Source organism: Myxine glutinosa, chromosome 1, assembly GCF_964187855.1.
Source record: "Myxine glutinosa chromosome 1, kmMyxGlut1.1, whole genome shotgun sequence".
Lineage (NCBI taxonomy): Eukaryota > Metazoa > Chordata > Myxini > Myxiniformes > Myxinidae > Myxine > Myxine glutinosa.
This window is the reverse complement of record NC_136261.1, coordinates 422747404-422764096: the sequence shown is the minus strand read 5'-3', so window position 1 is coordinate 422764096 and position 16693 is coordinate 422747404. Positions and strand designations below refer to the sequence as shown.

Genomic DNA, 16693 nt, shown 5'->3' with positions numbered 1-16693 from the left:
TAAATGGGTCGCATTTCCAAAGTGATTCTTCCACAGGTAAAATATCCACACGTGCAGGCACACCTTACGGTGTCAATTTGGCTCTGATTTCAAATCGGATTTCGATGGTCGTATTGCCTTGGATGAGTTAACAAAATACCACAACAAATTTGGTGACAATCATGAAAAATTTGACCAAGTTCGATCGACGGGATACTTCGTTCTTCCGCTGACATACGGCACGGGCCACGGATGACGTCATGCCACGGCATGACGTTCTTCCACGGGTGGCAGATATCGTTAATTAAAGGAAAATATTTTTTTAAATGGATGGGGTGGGGGAATGTGTGTGTTTGTGTGGAGGGGTGTGCGTGTGGGGGGAGGGGTGTGGGGGTGTTTGTGTGTGTGTGTGTGTGTGTGTGTGTATGTGTTGAGGTGGGGTGTGTGTGTGTGTGTGTGTGTGTGTGTATGTGTGGAGGTGTGTGCATGTGGGGGAGCGGTGTGGGGGTGTTTGTGTGTGTGCATGTGTGTTAGGGTTGGGGGGGGGCGTTGGAGGGATGTGTGCGTGTGTTTGTGTTAGGGGTGGGGGGATGTGTGTGTGTGTGTGTGTGTGTGTGTGTGTGTGTGTGTGTGTGTGTGTGTTTGTGTGTGTTGGGGGTGGGGGGATGTATGCGTGTGTTTGTGTGTGTGTTAGGGTGGGGGGGATGTGTGTGTGTGTGTGTGTGTGTGTGTGTGTGTGTGTGTGTGTGTGTGTGTGTGTGTGGTGTGTGTGTGTGTGTTGGGGGTTGGGGTGGGGGGATGTGTGTTTGTGTGTGTGTGTGTGGGGGGTAGGGGGGATGTGTGTGGTGTGTGTGTGTGGGGGGGGGGGGGTTGTGTGTCGGGGGATGTGTGTGGGGGATGTGTATTGGGGGGGTGGGGGGAGGGGGATGTGCGTTTGTCTGGATATGTGTGTGCGTGTGGGGGGAATGGTGTGCACGTGTTTGTGTGTTTGTGTGTGTGTGTGTGGATATATGTGTGTGTGTGTTGGGGGTGGGGTGTGTGTGCATGTGTGTGTGTGTGTAGGGGGGGATGTGTGTGTGTGGGGGTGGAGGGATGTGTGTGTGTAGGTGGGGGGGGGGGGGTTGGTGTGTGTGTAGGTGGGGGGGGGGGGGTTGGTGTGTGTGTGGGGGTAGGGGTGTGTGTGTGTGTGTGTGTGTGTAGGGGGGGGATGTGTGTGTGTGTGTGGGGGGAGGGATGTGTGTGTATGTGGGGTGGGGGGGATGTGTGTGTGTGGGTGTGTGGGTGTGTGTGTGTGTTTGGAGGGGTGTGCGTGTGGGGGTAGGGGTGTGGGTGTGGGAGGGGGTAGGGGGGATGTGTGTGTGTGTGTGTGTGTGTGTGTGTGTGTGTGTGTGTGTGTGTGTGTGTATGTGTCGGGGTTGTATCCAAGGGGGTTGTGTCAAAGCATGTCCAATGAAAGTGGGGTTGTATGAAAAGTAGGGTTGTATGAAAAGTGGGGTTGTATGAAAAGTGGGGTTGTATCAAAAGTGGGGTTGTATCAAAAGTGGGGTTGTATCAAAAGTGGGGTTGTATCAAAAGTGGGTGCGAGTAAACCGGTCATCACTGCCAGCAGTTTTAAAGTGGCAGTTCTAGTCATTATTATTTTTATTATATTTTATTTAATCCCTGGCTGCAGACAGTTACATACAACTGTAAGTTGCTGAGATGACAGGATCATGCATGTTGAACCTGAAAAGTTTAACTTCCAAGAAAATAGAGACTTCTTGGTGCAGGTGTGTGAGACAATTGCAGTGAGAGGAAAATAAAAACAGGTTTCATGTATACGTGTGTATTAAACAAGAGGATCAATTCGGACGCTGAATGCGACGTGAAGCTGATGTCATATGCGTAAATTATGTCAACACATCTTCAAACTCGGATCGCATCCATGTGCTGTTCAGGTCTTTGAAGACAGATTTTTGGTCACAAATACATGGAATTAGAGTGGCCGATGCAGCTTACCGCCTTATTTTGGGCTCATCAGGATAAGGTACGAGCAAATCATTTATTTGTGACCATGCTTCACAGCTCAAAGGTGAGTGTGGCTGTCTCTTACGTATACTGTGAGTCTAAATGTGGTGATCAAGCTGGATAAGTTTACCGTTTAGCTGGGTATGTTATGAAATTGGTTAAGATAACTCGCAAAACGTTCCAAATTGAGGGAAGAAAATAACATATGTAACTTTTCTGTGATTAACATAAGCATTGTATCCTTGGCAGGTCATCGGTGAAATGGAGAGCTTCTTGGAATGGCTTAAGTCCCAAGGCCTGAGAGCAGAAACAGCCCAAGCAGTGATCGATAAGCTTGGAATTGAGAATCAGAAGGTTATTCGAGCTTGTACTGAGTCGGATCCATTGTGGACCGAGCTCCTCTCTCTCGCCAAGGAGAAATTACAATTTGCAATGTATGCTGACTTCTGTAAATTTATGAATTCTTTTTCGAACCCACAAGATGTCCAGATTGCAGGTTCTTCTCTTTTGGGAAGTATTTTCATCAACTTGGAGAATGTTATTCGGGAACTTTCCAATTTCTGTGAAAAGATTTTCGGATCCCAAAATGTGCAGCTGGAAAATGTTCCTGGTTTCTGTGGAATCAGGTTCAGTGATTTCTGCACCCTCCGCTCTCAGGATGACGGATTACGACCCACGTCTGGTAAGTGACTTTTAATACAACATCGCATGTCAACAAATATCTTGATTTTCCACCAGAGAGGCATTTAAGGGAATTGCAGAAGTGTTGTGTGGAAGGATGCAAGGAAAGGGTGCATTGTCGATGGATATATATCAGGTATGGTGGACAGAGGAAGTAGCGAAGCCAGTTGGTGAAAATAAGCAAGTTTGGAAGAGGTCATTGAAGATCAATGATAGAGGGAGACAGCTTGATGTGGGGTGCTGCACCTGTATGGGCAGAAGAAGAAACAGCAAGAAAATATGTAGATAAGGCAAGGAATGATATGAAAGAGGAAGTGTACAACAAGTTTGAAGAGGATGGAGGGAGGAAGTTTCTCCATAAATTGACTCATGACAGGAATGAGGATAGCAAAGATATGAAGGGAGGGGTGGTGATTTAAGGATGGGGGGGGGGGCGGAAGGCCAGTGACAGAGAGGGGTGCACGGTTGAAAGTGTGTGAAGGAAATTTCAACGAGCTGCTGAATCGGGAAGGAAGCAACAGCGAGCTGCAACTGCAGAGTCATGTGGAAGGAAAAGTGAAGATCAAGGAAGATGAAATGCGGATGGAAATGCCGACGCATTGAAGAGGACGAAAAAGGGAAGGGCGCTATGCATTAGTGGGGCAACTTAGCATAACAATTGTGCATTGTGTGAGGAAAGCACCAAATTTGGCACACTAGTAGACTATCATATTCTGAACAGATTTGGATATTGGGCCATCTCAAGTGCAGCCCCTGATGGCTGTGGCAGCCATTTTCCAAAATGACACCTTCAGCTTGTTCTGACGAATTGCATCATCAATTGACTTGGTCCTTTCCACCAGGCATTCTCTGGTGAAAGCCTGGAACTGCTCTTGGCCAATCTTCTTCACATTCCTGACAGTCTCAACTGCAGCAGGAGCTGCAATTTCCTTTGTGTCAAGGACAACCAGATCCATGCTCTCTTCCTCAAAGGGGTTGCCAAGCTCTTCTATGATGCTGACAAGGGCGCGGACATCCTTGGCGAAAGAGGTCTGCACACTTGGTGTCTGGTCGTGATGACGTGTGTCCTCTCGCCTCCCCTAGTGTTGATGGCCATCTTGGAACTCTTCTATGGCCCTGGCAACTTCTGGTCCGGCAATCATCCAACGCCGCAGGGCACTTGGGTTGTCAGTGAGGCCGACTGCTCCACCATCTCCTTTGATGCAGGCGTTATTCTGTTCATGCGCCTGGTTGATTGGGATCGAAGAGAACACCTTCTTCGTCTTCTATACAGTGAAGTTGCCAGCCCTGAATTCTCTGGCTACATCTGGGTGCTTCATTGGGAGTGCAACCATGTCCCTCAGGAGAACAGGGACCCACCTGGCATCGTGTGTGTGGTCTAAGACATGGTACCATGGGACCAGTTCCGTCAGGGCATCAAGGTACATCGTGAATGAAGCCTGCCGCAGAGAACGCACGTAGATCAGTACCATCATCTCCAGTTCCAGCACAGTTGCCCAGTACTGAAAGTTGGGAATGTCTTCTCCTCTCTGGTGACACCAGTTTTCGAACTCAGGCAGGTCTTCTGCATCATCAGCATATGTCATACAGTTCATACGCACGGTGTTGCAGGATGTGCAGTGCCGCTGCAGTGATTTGATGAGCTCTTCTTGTGCAGGTGATGTGGGCAGCTCGCAGGAAGGAGTCGGCCGTCCCTGGCGGTGCAATCTGAGCTTGCAAATCTGCAAAATCTGCAAATCTTGCAAAAATCAAATCTCTGAATCTGAGATGGCCCAATATCCAGATCTTTTCATAATATGATAGTCTACTAGTGTGCCAAATTTGGTGCTTTCCTCACAAAATGCACAATTGTTATGCTATATTTATCTTAGCTGCTGGACTCCATTGATGTATGTAGACAAATGGTAATTGCAGCAGGAGAAGTTGGAGTCAGGTGAAAAAAGAGTTTATTGAATGTATGTATGAGAGATGGGTCAATTCCGGAGGAGTGAAGGATGGGGTTAATTGTGCCGATATGAAAGGGTATGGGGTGTTCAAGATCTGGGGAAGTACAGGGGCATTACATTCCTTCGTCATGTCATGATAGTCATGGAGAGGGTTCTGGACAGGAGGAAAAGGAAGTGTGAAGAAGGAGATCAGAGAAGAGCAGCAGGGGTTCAGAAAGGGTAGGGGAATGACAGAAGGGATGTTCACGCTGAGACAGCTGGCGGAGAAGTGGTTGGAGGTGCAAGGTGAAATGTCATTGGGATTTGTGGATCTGGAGAAGGCCTTTAACCTGAGAGACATGGTGATGTTGACACTGAGATGCTGAGATGGATGGGAGTGACGGAAGCAGAAGTTCTGCTTCTGTGATGGAAGAAGCAGAAGATGGGAGTGACGGAACAAAGAGAAGAGTTTTGGTTGGTCCTCGGATGTTGGAGTTCAATGTGAACTTTGGTTTGAGGCAAGGAAGTGCTCTCAGCTCAGTCATGTTTATCATGGTGATGAAGCTGGAAAGTAGAAAGGTAAACATGAAAGATATTCTGGGGAGGATATTGTTTGAGGATGATCTCACTGTTGAGGTGGAGTGTGGGCAGGAGATGCAGGAAGTATGGGGGAGTGGAAGGAGGCTTTTGAGAAACATGGGCTGAAAATGAGCATGGAGAAGATGGAGGTGATGTGGGTTGGACAGCAGAGAAAAAAATGAATATCAGGTTGAAGGGGAAGGAGATCATACAAGGAAATAGGTTTGAGTATCTGGAAGGGGAACAGCAATCGGGGATGGTAAGTCAGAGTCAGAGGTGTGGAGGAGGATTCTGGTTGGTGCATACATGTGGAGGAGGGTGCAGTGTGTTATGGTAGACAGATTTTAATGAGATTGAAAAGGAAGGTTCTGACGTGGTGTGTAACACCGGCCTACATTTTGGGTCTGGAGATTGTGGCACTGACCAAGAGACAACAACAGAGTCTGCAGGATTGCAAGAACAACTGAGTCAAGAGGTTTGTGGGGGTGAAGGCGGTGGATAGAAGGAGAATGGAATGAACTGAGGGAGGACATTGGTGTGCAGATGAGCTTGAAATGGAGATTGCTGAAATGCCTTCTAAATTGGGTTCATCATTTGGTGCGGATGGGGAAAGAGAGAATGGCAAAGAAGGGCAGATAGGTTGAGGAAATAACCACAACAACAGGCATTTTAAGGCCATTTTCCCTGATAGAGTGTAGTCTAGTAGGAAGACTAGGTCCCTCTGCACCCCCCGGAGATATACTTCTAATCAGTGTTTCTAGATTGGAAAGAACGTGTAGAAAATGACTAGCTATGGCCCCAAGCTGAAAAAATGTCCCACATACCATTTTTATGCAAATTACTGCTGCCATTATCAAAAAAACGATTTTTGACATATCTCAGCCAATATTGCAGATAATTGAAAAATGAAGGTGTCTAGACCCATGTTTTGAAGGGCATAGATCATGATAGAACTATTCATAACATGATTACATGTGTCTATGGTATACTAGTATGCTAATTAGTGCTTTATTTACAAAATAATCACAGTTTTACGAAATAATAGACTCATATTAAGGTCCGTCTACACAGACGTTAACACAAAGTTTTATTTTTCTAAATATTACAACTGTCAAAATAGTCCTAGCACTCAATGTGACCACTCTTCTCTTGCTTGTTTTAGATAAACATCATTAGCATTAGTGATTCTACACTGAGTCAGTCATCATCATTTTCATCGAAATCGTCAGAGTCAAACTCTTCTTCTCCTTCCTCTTCCTCCTCCTCTTCGTGCTCTCCTGTGTTCAGAAGATCCACCAGTGAGGTTGGTAGGATGGGACCACTGGACCACATTGGTTTCAACAGTCCTTCATCAGTCCTTATCCATCCTTGCTCCTCATAAGGTTTTGGCTTTTCGATGATAGGTTGATCGGCTCTTTTGTACAATGCTACGCGGTGGTTCACACGCTGGATGTGCGGCTTCAGGGCAGACTGGCATGGAGGAAGGCGAGCCAGATCAACCTTGGACTTGGATGTGAGGGTCTTGTCCTCTCCCACCATTTTTCGTAGCAGCTTGGCACGGACAATGTCCACTGATGACTCGCGACTCTGGCCGTACATCACACAGGTGAATTTTTCTAACTGCCTCTCCACTTCAGGGTTGGCATCCCAGTTGTCACCCAGTTCACCGAATGCCCTGTGAAACCTGGGATTCTTCTCCAGCTTTTTCAAGGGCCCGACTTTTCCCTTCCCTTTGAAGGCACTGGTGCAGTCTTCTCCGCTGAACACATAGTACCCCAGGAGAGTGGCACAGTAGTCCTCTCCCAGGGATTCTGCCAGCTCAGAGACGTTGACAAGTTGGCGATGCTTCCCTGACCCTGTATCCAGGTACACCGTCAGCTTGATGTTGTGGGCATGGTGGAGCAGGATCAGGAGGATGTCTGTGTCCGGTGTTCTGACTACAGCGTTCTTGTATCCGATGGTAGCAGCATGATGGAGGTACAGAACCACCCTGGTATCAGTCTCTTCCTGGTTGCTGTAGATCGTGGGGAGTTCACGTACCTCGACCTGAAACACAAAAAGGCACCGCATTTCAATCACCAGTCACTGCCAGTTTCAGATCTAGACAAACATCACAGGTAATCACCTTTTTTTCAGGAAAAATTACAAATTGAATCGCCATTCACGAAGGGCTTTCAATTTTACCTTGCCATTCGTTGAGGCAAGTTGGTGGGCCTTCCCCTCCACGATCAGCACAGCCATCTCTGTTCTCTCCAGCCTGGTAGCTGCCTCTTGTCCACTCCACACTTTCAGAAGAAGCTGGCACATCTGCTTTTTGTTGTCGTCATTTGCAAGGAACATTTTGAAGTCATATGGCTTCCTGGTTGCTGGTCCAGCCAGAATGATCTTCTCTGAGCTGCCCCGCCTCAGCCTTTCCTGCGCTTTGATTGACTCAAAGTGCAAGGGTGGGAGAGTTTTTGGTGTGTCGACCTTCAGGCTACGCTGTTGTGACCTATTGATGGTAGGTAGCATTCGGTCCTTGCTGCTCTCGAACCCGGGCTTGACCTCCTGCACCATGATTCCTCCAGCACTGTTTACAATGTTGCTGCCGTGCACACTGGTAGTGGTTTTATTCAAGTTGTCCCACTCACAGTGGAATACAAGGTTGCCCTCTCCTGTCACAATTTGTGGTGTACGATAAGTTGAGACTTCATCCAGGACCTTGGCGAGAGCAGTTTCCAACTCCAAGGCGAAATCGTAGCTCTCAGAGTGTCCAAGCCTGTGTAGTATTGTGGTGAGCTGTTTGCTTCGGAACAGGTGCCTTACAGTCACACAGAGGAGAATGTGCTTTGGTAACTTCCATTTTCCATCTGACACTGCACGGCACAGATCTTGTCCAATGGAGAAGACCAGACGCTTCACCTTTTCTGTCTCGATGCCCTCCTTGCCAGTCATTAGCACGCTGAGAAAGCGGACAAGGTCTGGAGGTAGGATGTCTTCAGGATTGAGCTCCATGTCTTCAGCTGTTGGTGGCCATGGTTGGTCTTTACACTCTCTGAAAGCCTGTAGAATACCCTGGCGAAGTTGGAGGGCAACATTTTGGTTCTTGTTTGTGCTTCCGAGTGTGAATGCTCGTGCGAGAGCATTGGAAACTGTTATGTTTGAGCTGTGCACAAGCCAGAAAGAAATGACATCACATTTGTCATGATCAACCTTCGTGAAGTGGATATGCTCCTTGATTGGGTCATTCTGTAGGCGTTTCAGTAGTTTCTCTGACCGATAATTTGAGTTCTCATATCCATTCAGTTTCAGTTCCTCGACATAGAGCAAGCGCAAGGAAGAAAGCTGTAGAACTTTATTCTGCTGGATGACCTGGGTTTGAATGTGTTCCAGTACTGAGTTGAATGCCTTTTCATGGGCGGCTGACATGCAAGCCTGCTCCTTTGGTGCTTCGGCTCTGTGAATCGCACGCTCATAGTTGTAGAATGCTGTGCGGAAAGCTTTAAAACATGACGGATGGTGTTTGGCCTCACATGCAAAGAGGTCTTTGTTTTTCACCTTTCGATGGAGTCGATAGAGACCCATTTTCTCAGCCCGTGTTTCGATTTGCTCCCATGCATTTTCTTTGTTTTTAAAGGATGGGAAGGTTGTAGGCCTCTCAGTATTGCGATGAGCATCTTTGGTCTCAACTTTCTCACAAAATATACACTCTGGCGGGAAGATGGGTTCAGCAGAACCTCCTGGTTTACGAGGAGAGTGATGCCATGATGAGGTTGATGGCCCTGGTTCTGTATCATCTCCCAGACGATGAAAGTGGCGGACAAAGTGCTTATAACACTTGCTGTGATATCCTACTCTTTCTAGGTCATCAGGAAGAGTTGCCGGGATCTGATCACATACTGATTGCATACGACATGGGGAGTCATGCGGTTGGTTGAGACGTCTATCCCGGATCTTTTGAAGCAGTTGCAGTTTTTCTGAAGCAGATCCTTTAATTTTACGGAGGGGCGTGAAATCCCCATGATCAGACATGGATGGTACATGAAGGATGCATGTAGGAGGAGAGCTTTGGGCTGCAGGTTCTACACTCCGTTTTCTTTTGGGCATGCTTGCTGTCGATGTCTACCATCACTGTTAAATGACAAATAAGAAATCACGAATGATGTTAAAAGTGCCTGTGAAAGGAGGCTCTGAGTTTTCAGTGAGGTAACAGAGGTTCTGAGTCATGTTCTACACTAGGGTACTTTTTAGCTGACTAAACCATGTTTAGTGGCATCAAAAGTGCTAATAGCTAAAACATCTAAATTCTTCCACACTAACGTTAGCTATCTAGGCCAATGAAACATTGTGCTAAGTTACTGTAGCTAGCTCAGCTGTCGTGCCTCTTTCTGGTTCAATTCATATACAGAAGTCAACAGATATGTCTCATGTTTGGCATTAACAAAAGTTTAAGTTACACCGACATTAGGAACATACTGTACATAGATGAGGCTAGCTTTAACGTTAGCTAACATGGTGCTAGCTGGCTCAGCTGTTATTCTGCCTGTTTATGATTTCATGCAGAAACTGAAGTCAAGAGTGTGAGTAACATTATAGTTAGCATCTTACCTGGCTAGATTGGAGGATGAATACCAAGAACAACACACAGATGGAATGGAAGACTGAACTTTCAACTGAGGTATTCAATAACATCAACGTTACCAATTGATACGAGCGCGCGACATTACCAATTGATACGAGCGCGCGAGCGCGCATGTTACATGGATGGAAATGTAAAATGGCAGCTATAGCAGCACTAATTTGGATCTCTAGTCTGTCATTTCTGCACTGTGATTGGATAACATAAAAAAATATGTTTGGGAGTTAACAGCAGGAGTTGGTAGATTTTACGTGGGCTGGGTGAGAAACCTTTAAATAAGCAAGTGAAAATCTCTCGCAATACAAAGTCAATGGTGGGAAGAAAAGTTGAGTGGTACCAATGTTACTGCCAATGTCCCGCCCCTATGCAAGACTCAGGAGCATCTTGTTGACATTTAACCTTGAAAATACCTGGGTTTAGACCCCTTATGTACCATGTTAAGTTATCTGCAGTATTAACGTATCCTTATCATTTGTAAAACTGATTATTTTGTAATTACAGCATTAATATGCATACTAGTATACCATAGACACATGTAATCATGTTATGAATAGTTCTATCATGATCTATGCCCTTCAAAACATGGGTCTAGACACCTTCATTTTTCAATTATCTGCAATATTGGCTGAGATATGTCAAAAATCGTTTTTTTGATAATGGCAGCAGTAATTTGCATGAAAATGGTATGTGGGACATTTTTTCAGCTTGGGGCCATAGCTAGTCATTTTCTACACATTGTTTCCAATCTAGAAACACTGATTAGAAGTATATCTCCGGGGGTACAGGGGGACCTAGTCTTCCTACTAGACTAAATGGATTATGGCTGATAGGATCAGATCACTGGTACCAGCAGTGGGTTTTGAAGGTAAAATGAAGTGGGCACTCATATCTGAAAATATTTTTGAGTGCAGGAATCCAATAGGAAATTGCAACATCCAATAAGTCCGAATTAACATTTCAGGGTTGCAATTTATTTATTTTCAAAATTGATGCACATGGAGGATAAAAGTGAAACTAGAAAATATAATCCAAAGCAAATGTGTTGATGGATATGCCTCTGTCCATGTTAGATGTAAACCCGCTGTTACGTTTCATCTCAAAGGTTGAATAAACAAGACCGAAAGTCTATCAGTGGCATAGCCGGGCTTATTTGATACTTTAGTTGAAGAGGATAGTATGACCTCGATGGGGATACCAGTTAGCAAATAATGTAGGTATTTTTATATATATATTTGTATACAGAGTCGAGGCTTGTGAAAGAGCTAACATTTATCAAACAAACAAATCAAACAAACAAGCAAACAAAGTATATAAAAAGGGGAGCGGTCGACAAGATGGGGAGAGAAGGGGAGGAAGCACACAAACACAACATTTGAGAGCAGGGACATCGGGAGATGTGTGGGAGGGAGAGGGCCTGGGGGGGGCAGGATAGGTATAACACGCAAGGACACCAAGGAATTCCAGGAAAGAGGTCGGCACCTCAAAAAGTGGATTTGGGGTGAAATTAGCGGGGGTAGAAAAGATCAAGGTTTTGGATTGGGGAAGATAAGAGATGGTGGTGGACAGCCGTTTTAAAGACCAGGAGGGAGGAGTGGGATTGAAGAGAGTGAGGGAGTTTGTTTCAGAGGTGGGAGAAAAGAGGAATGAAGGAGTGAAGGTGAGCAGAGAGTCTTGATTTTGGCAGCTTAACCATAAGAGGGTTGCAGGCAAATCTTGTGCGACCTGTAGGAATATTTGGTGGACAGAGCCCAGAGAGAGCTGGGGGAGCAAGGCCGGAGAGGAGACGGTAGAAGACGGAAAGACCACCAACCTGCCTGCGGTGAGTAAGTGAAAGGCCCTCGGAGATAGCGTCATCTCGGGAGATTCCATGATTCTGAATGCTTTGGTTTCAACAGCATGAAGACGAGCTAGGTGTGAGGCAGGAGCACCAGCCCAGATGGGAGAGCAGTACTCCATTGAGCTGCGGATGAAAGCCTTGTATGTGGTGAGGAGCTCAGGTGTGCCAAGGAAGGACTTCGCACGACGGAGGATGCCCAGTCGGCGACTGGCTTTGGAGGCCAGCTTGGAAATGTGGTTTTCCCAGGAATGATCATGGCAGATAGTGAGACCCAATAGCTTGAGTGACAGAACTTCTTGGAGAGGATTATTCAGAAAGTAGATGGGAGGGTTGTCCAGTCGGTCTTTTCGGAGAGACATCGTAAGAGTGTGAGATTTGTCAGGATTGAAAGACATGTTCCACTTGTTTGCCCAGTCTGTGATTTTGTCCAGGTCTGCAGAGAGTGAGGAGGCTGCAGACTGCCGATCTGAGGGATGAGGAATGGAGTGGCAGAGAGTGGAGTTAACAGCAAAGAGATAGAGAGGATTTTCAAGAGAGTCAGAGAGATCATTGATGAAGACCAGAAAAAGCACAGGGCCCAGAACACTGCCTTTGGGAACTCCAGCCTGAACAGGAAGAGGAGATGAGAGAAACCCATTCAGGGCCACACGTTGACTATGACTAGAGAGGAAGTCTGCCAGCCATGCGTGGAGATTTCCATGGATACCAAAGGAGGAGAGTTTGGTGAGCAGAGCGGGGTGCCAGACCGTATCGAAGGCACGTGATATGTCGAGGGAGACAGCTCTAATTTCCTGTTTGGCATTGAGGACCTCCATCCATTGTTGAGACAGCAGAAGCAGCATGTCCAGAGTAGAGTGACCTGGTCTGAAACCAAATTGATGATCAGAGATCAAGCCATTGGAGAAGAGGAAAGATTTCATATCCGAAGCAATGATGGATTTCATGACTTTGCTGATAATTGGGAGAAGGCTGATTGGTCTGTAGTTGCTAGGATCTGTTTTTGCACATTTTTTGTGCAAAGCGGTGATGTTGGCTGATTTCCAAGCAGATGGCAGTTGACCTTGAGCAATAGAGAGGGTGAAGAGAACAGAGAGAGGGAGTGAAAGAGCAGAAGAACAGGATTTTAGGACCCGTGGGCTGATGCCGTCAGGTCCAGTTGCAGAATCAGAGTCGAGGGTTGAGAAACTTTTCCACCTTGTCAGGAGGAAAGGACACGGAGTCCAGGAGCAGCTGGGTACAACTGGGTATGGTGGGTACAGAGAGGGATTGGTTTGGGACACAAGATTTAGAGGCAAACACAGAGTTGAGGCATTCAGCTTTTTCACGTGCGGAGTCAGCTGTGTAGCCGTTTGAGATAAGGGAGGGGATGGAGGGGGAACAAACACCAGAAACAGATTTGACCAGATGCCACCAGGATTTGGAAGAGGGAGACAGATAAGAGAGTTCGGTCTTGAGAATGAATGATCGTTTTAAGGCCATTTTTCCCCGCTAGAGCAGGGGTTAGCCTTGCGGGCCCCATGACAATCATGGTTCCCTGTTTGAGGCAATGTTTTTCATGGCCGGATGCCCTTCCTGACGCCAAGTGAGAGAACATTGAGAACGTTGACAACAGACGTTGAGAACGGAGAGATATTGTTTCCTGGCTCTCCTGAGGGTGGACACACACTTGTTTCAGGCTTTGTGAAAGGAAATGAGATTTCCTTCCGTTGGGTTTGCTTTCCAGGAGACGAAGGCAAGTTGTTTCTGGGCAACAGCCTCACCACAAGATTCCATGTACCATGGACGGGAGGAAGGGTATGACAACTGAAGACGAGATGGGATAAATCTGTGCATGAGAGAGCGCAATTTACTTTGGAAGAATTCCCAGGATGAGTTGATGTCAGAGGTGGTAGAGATGGGAGACCAGTCCAGATGATTGATGGCTGCTTGAAGACCGTGCCAGTTGGCCTGAGTGAAATGCCAGACTCGTCGATGCTGAGCAGGCTCCCTGAGAATGGTCAGAGAGATGTCCACTTTAACAAGCACATGATCAGATGATCCGATTGGAGCAGAAGAAGAGCAGCAGACATTTTCAGGGAAGTTCGTCATAACCAAGTCCAGAAGAGAAGATGCTCCGTTGACTGAGATCCGGGTCAGGAAATTGACAGATTGTGTCAGTCCCAGTGAGTCGCAGAAGTCCTTGGCTGAGGAGCCATGGCTGGTGAGAGGGGTACCCACACCCAGCGAACTGGCATGGTGACAATTGAAATCACTATATATGAGGAAGAGAGAGTTGGGATGAGTAGATAGAAGTTGGTCCATATTATCAGACAGCGAGATGTAGATGGAGTCATCACTGTTTGGTGGACGGTACAACACACATATGAGCAAGAGGTGGGAGCGAAGGGGAAGCCATAGCCAGAGGTATTCCTGGAGGTGAGGTGAAGAGAGTGCAGTGCAGGGCGAGTGAGGAAGAGAGTTTTTGATAAAGATAGTAACCCCACCTCCAAGACGAGGCTCAGGTCTATCATACCGGAGGAGGGAGTAACCCGGGAGAGATACTAAGGAATCAGAGACATCATGAAGGAGGAAAGTTTCTGTGAAGCAGATCACGTCTGGTTTGTCAGAAGCAACCTGTATGGAGAGATCAGTTAAGTTTGAACGAAGGCCCCGGATGTTTGAGGTCCATACCGTTAATGAAGAGGAAGGGGGAGCATCGGATACAGGACAGGGGGGAGGAGGGGTAGGGTAAGATGTGGAAGAGGTGGAAGAGGTGGAAGAGGTAGGGAGAGCTGTTGAAGGTGTGTCAGAGATTTCAGAATAGCTCGGAGAAAGGGAAGGATGGGGCGGACAAAAGGTTTGATGGTGATTGGGTGAGGCACAATGAGTTGTTATTTGAGGAGGAGGAAGAGCGAGGCAGAAGGTTGGGGGAGATGGAGGTGAGAGTTGGAAGGGGGAAGAAGCAGGGAGGACGCTTTGACGAGGGGGAGTGAGAGGAGGGAAATTGAGAAGAAATGAGGATGGGGAGATTTGAAGGGGAGGGGTAAGGGGGGAGTCTAGGAGGGGAGGGGTGAGGGGGAGTCTTGGAGGGGAGGGGTGTGGGTGGAGTTTAGGAGGGAAGGGGCAAGGGGGGAGATTTGAAAGGGATGGGTGATGGGGAAGATTTGGAGGGGAGGGGTGATGGGGAAAATTTGGAGGGGAGGGGTTATGGGGAAGATTTGGAGGGGAGGGGTGAGATTGGATTTTAGAAAGTGTAAGATTAATGGGAAACAAACATTTATTGCAAAATGAGTTTCTTGTGACCTTCGAGTCAAAAATACGTTTGAGGATGCTGGAGGGAGGATGGAGTGCAGGATAGTTTAGGGAATGTAGAAAAGAGGCACTGTAAGAGATGGATTTTTTTTTTGGGATGAATAGATTTGGTGAGCAAGTCGAAAGCTACCTTTTAAAGGAGAAGAAGAAAACGGTGTTATGATATACGACGGAATACAGAACTTGAGGGGAAAGTGTAAACATTTTAAAGCTTAACAGTGAAAACTATATGGGGAAATGGGGGAGAAACACGTGGTCGAAGAACGAACTAACATATAAGAACGAATAAACGAATGAGAACAACAAATAAGAACAGAGAAGGAAATGTTTTTTTTGTTTTTTTGTTTTTTTTTTAGTTGAGATTATAAACAAAGAAGTAGGCTATGGGGTGAAAAGACTGGGAAAACAGAGAACGAAAGTTATTGGAGCACAAACGACGGACCGCTGAGAGAAAAACAAAGCCTCAAGGTTGGACACTGTACAAGGCCTCAAAAGACACGACACGAATTAACACTATACAGGTATTCTATACAGGTATGAAAGATTTGCACCCAAAATCTTCCTCGGGACACACTATACGTACAACACCATAAAATAAATACAGTTATAACGAAAATACAAATGGGAACAATTACTTAACTTCTATTTCGATGGAGAGCGTGGAGAGCTGTGAATAAACTAAACCTCGCCAGCAAGACCGGAAGCGGCGGCATTGAGACACTGCTTTGTTTATTTTATGTTTTGAGTTACAATGAACCAACCATACATCGCTTCAATCTAGAAACTTTGCAATGACGACAAAAGGATTGCAGTGTTACGATTATATTTACTATATTATTAGTATTAATGCTATTATTATTATTATTATTATTAAGAAAACAATACTGCTGTATAATAATAATATATATATATATCTATATAACACACAGTTTGTGTGTGTGTGTGTGTGTGTGTGTGTGTGTGTGTGTGTGTGTGTGTGTGTGTGTGTGTGTGTGTGTGTGTGTGTGTGTGTGTGTGTGTGTAATGTTACCGATAGACTCCGAAACGGAGAGGCTCACGTGCTTGATATTTGGCATAGACATGGCCATTGAGCCTGGGACGAACATGGCTGAGACCATATTTGACGAGATCTATATTTTTTATTCATATTTACCTCAGCGCATTTCAGCGAAGTACCCGCTAATCTCAGCCAGTGCGAGCAGCTCGCTGATTCGCTCAGAGAGATCACGTGTTGTTCCATCCCGTCACACGTCACACGTTTGCACGTAATTCAGGGCGAAAAGCCATTGCGTTTTTTCACCTTTATGCGATCGTGTTTTGTGTCGATTTTGTGCGATATGAATTAAATTTTAATTCATATTTTGTGTTTACGAATTCGAATACGAAGGATTTCACCTTTCCCCTTTCGATTTCGAATACGAATCGAATACGAGCTTGAGTCGAGAGGGCGAATGTATGGTTTGGGAATGTACGGGTCTCCCTTCCCCCACCCGGCAACGCCGGTACTGGAGGGCGTGGGTCACAGGATTGGTGAGTCTCCAAAATCCACTTCGTGCTCTTGCGAAGATGCAGGACGATGTCGCGATTGTTGTGCTGCTCTCCGACCATGAGAACTGCAACGTCATTGTTGACTGGCCCTCCCCTTCCCTCTCCCTTCCCCCTCCCCCGTCCGTCCTCCCCCTCCGTCCTCCCCCTCCCTCCCCTCTCCCCCCTACCCCTTCCCCTTCTCCCCTCCCCCTCCCTTTTCCCCCTCCCCCTCCCTTTTCCCCCTCCCCC

General features: G+C 46.5%; 2 protein-coding genes across 2 annotated transcripts in view; both read right to left on the bottom strand.

Annotated features, from left to right (window-relative positions):
• Positions 1 to 16693, bottom strand: part of LOC144889630 (E3 ubiquitin-protein ligase Midline-1-like) — a 353901-nt gene that overhangs the window by 45954 nt on the left and 291254 nt on the right. The window lies entirely within an intron of this gene.
• On the bottom strand, positions 6224 to 9409 carry LOC144889626 (uncharacterized). Its single transcript, XM_078770597.1, has 2 exons — positions 7356 to 9409; positions 6224 to 7217 (listed from the first exon to the last, which is right to left on the bottom strand). The coding sequence occupies exons 1-2, from the start codon at positions 9255 to 9257 to the stop codon at positions 6369 to 6371; spliced, it is 2751 nt and encodes a 916-aa protein (XP_078626723.1). The 5' UTR covers positions 9258 to 9409; the 3' UTR covers positions 6224 to 6368.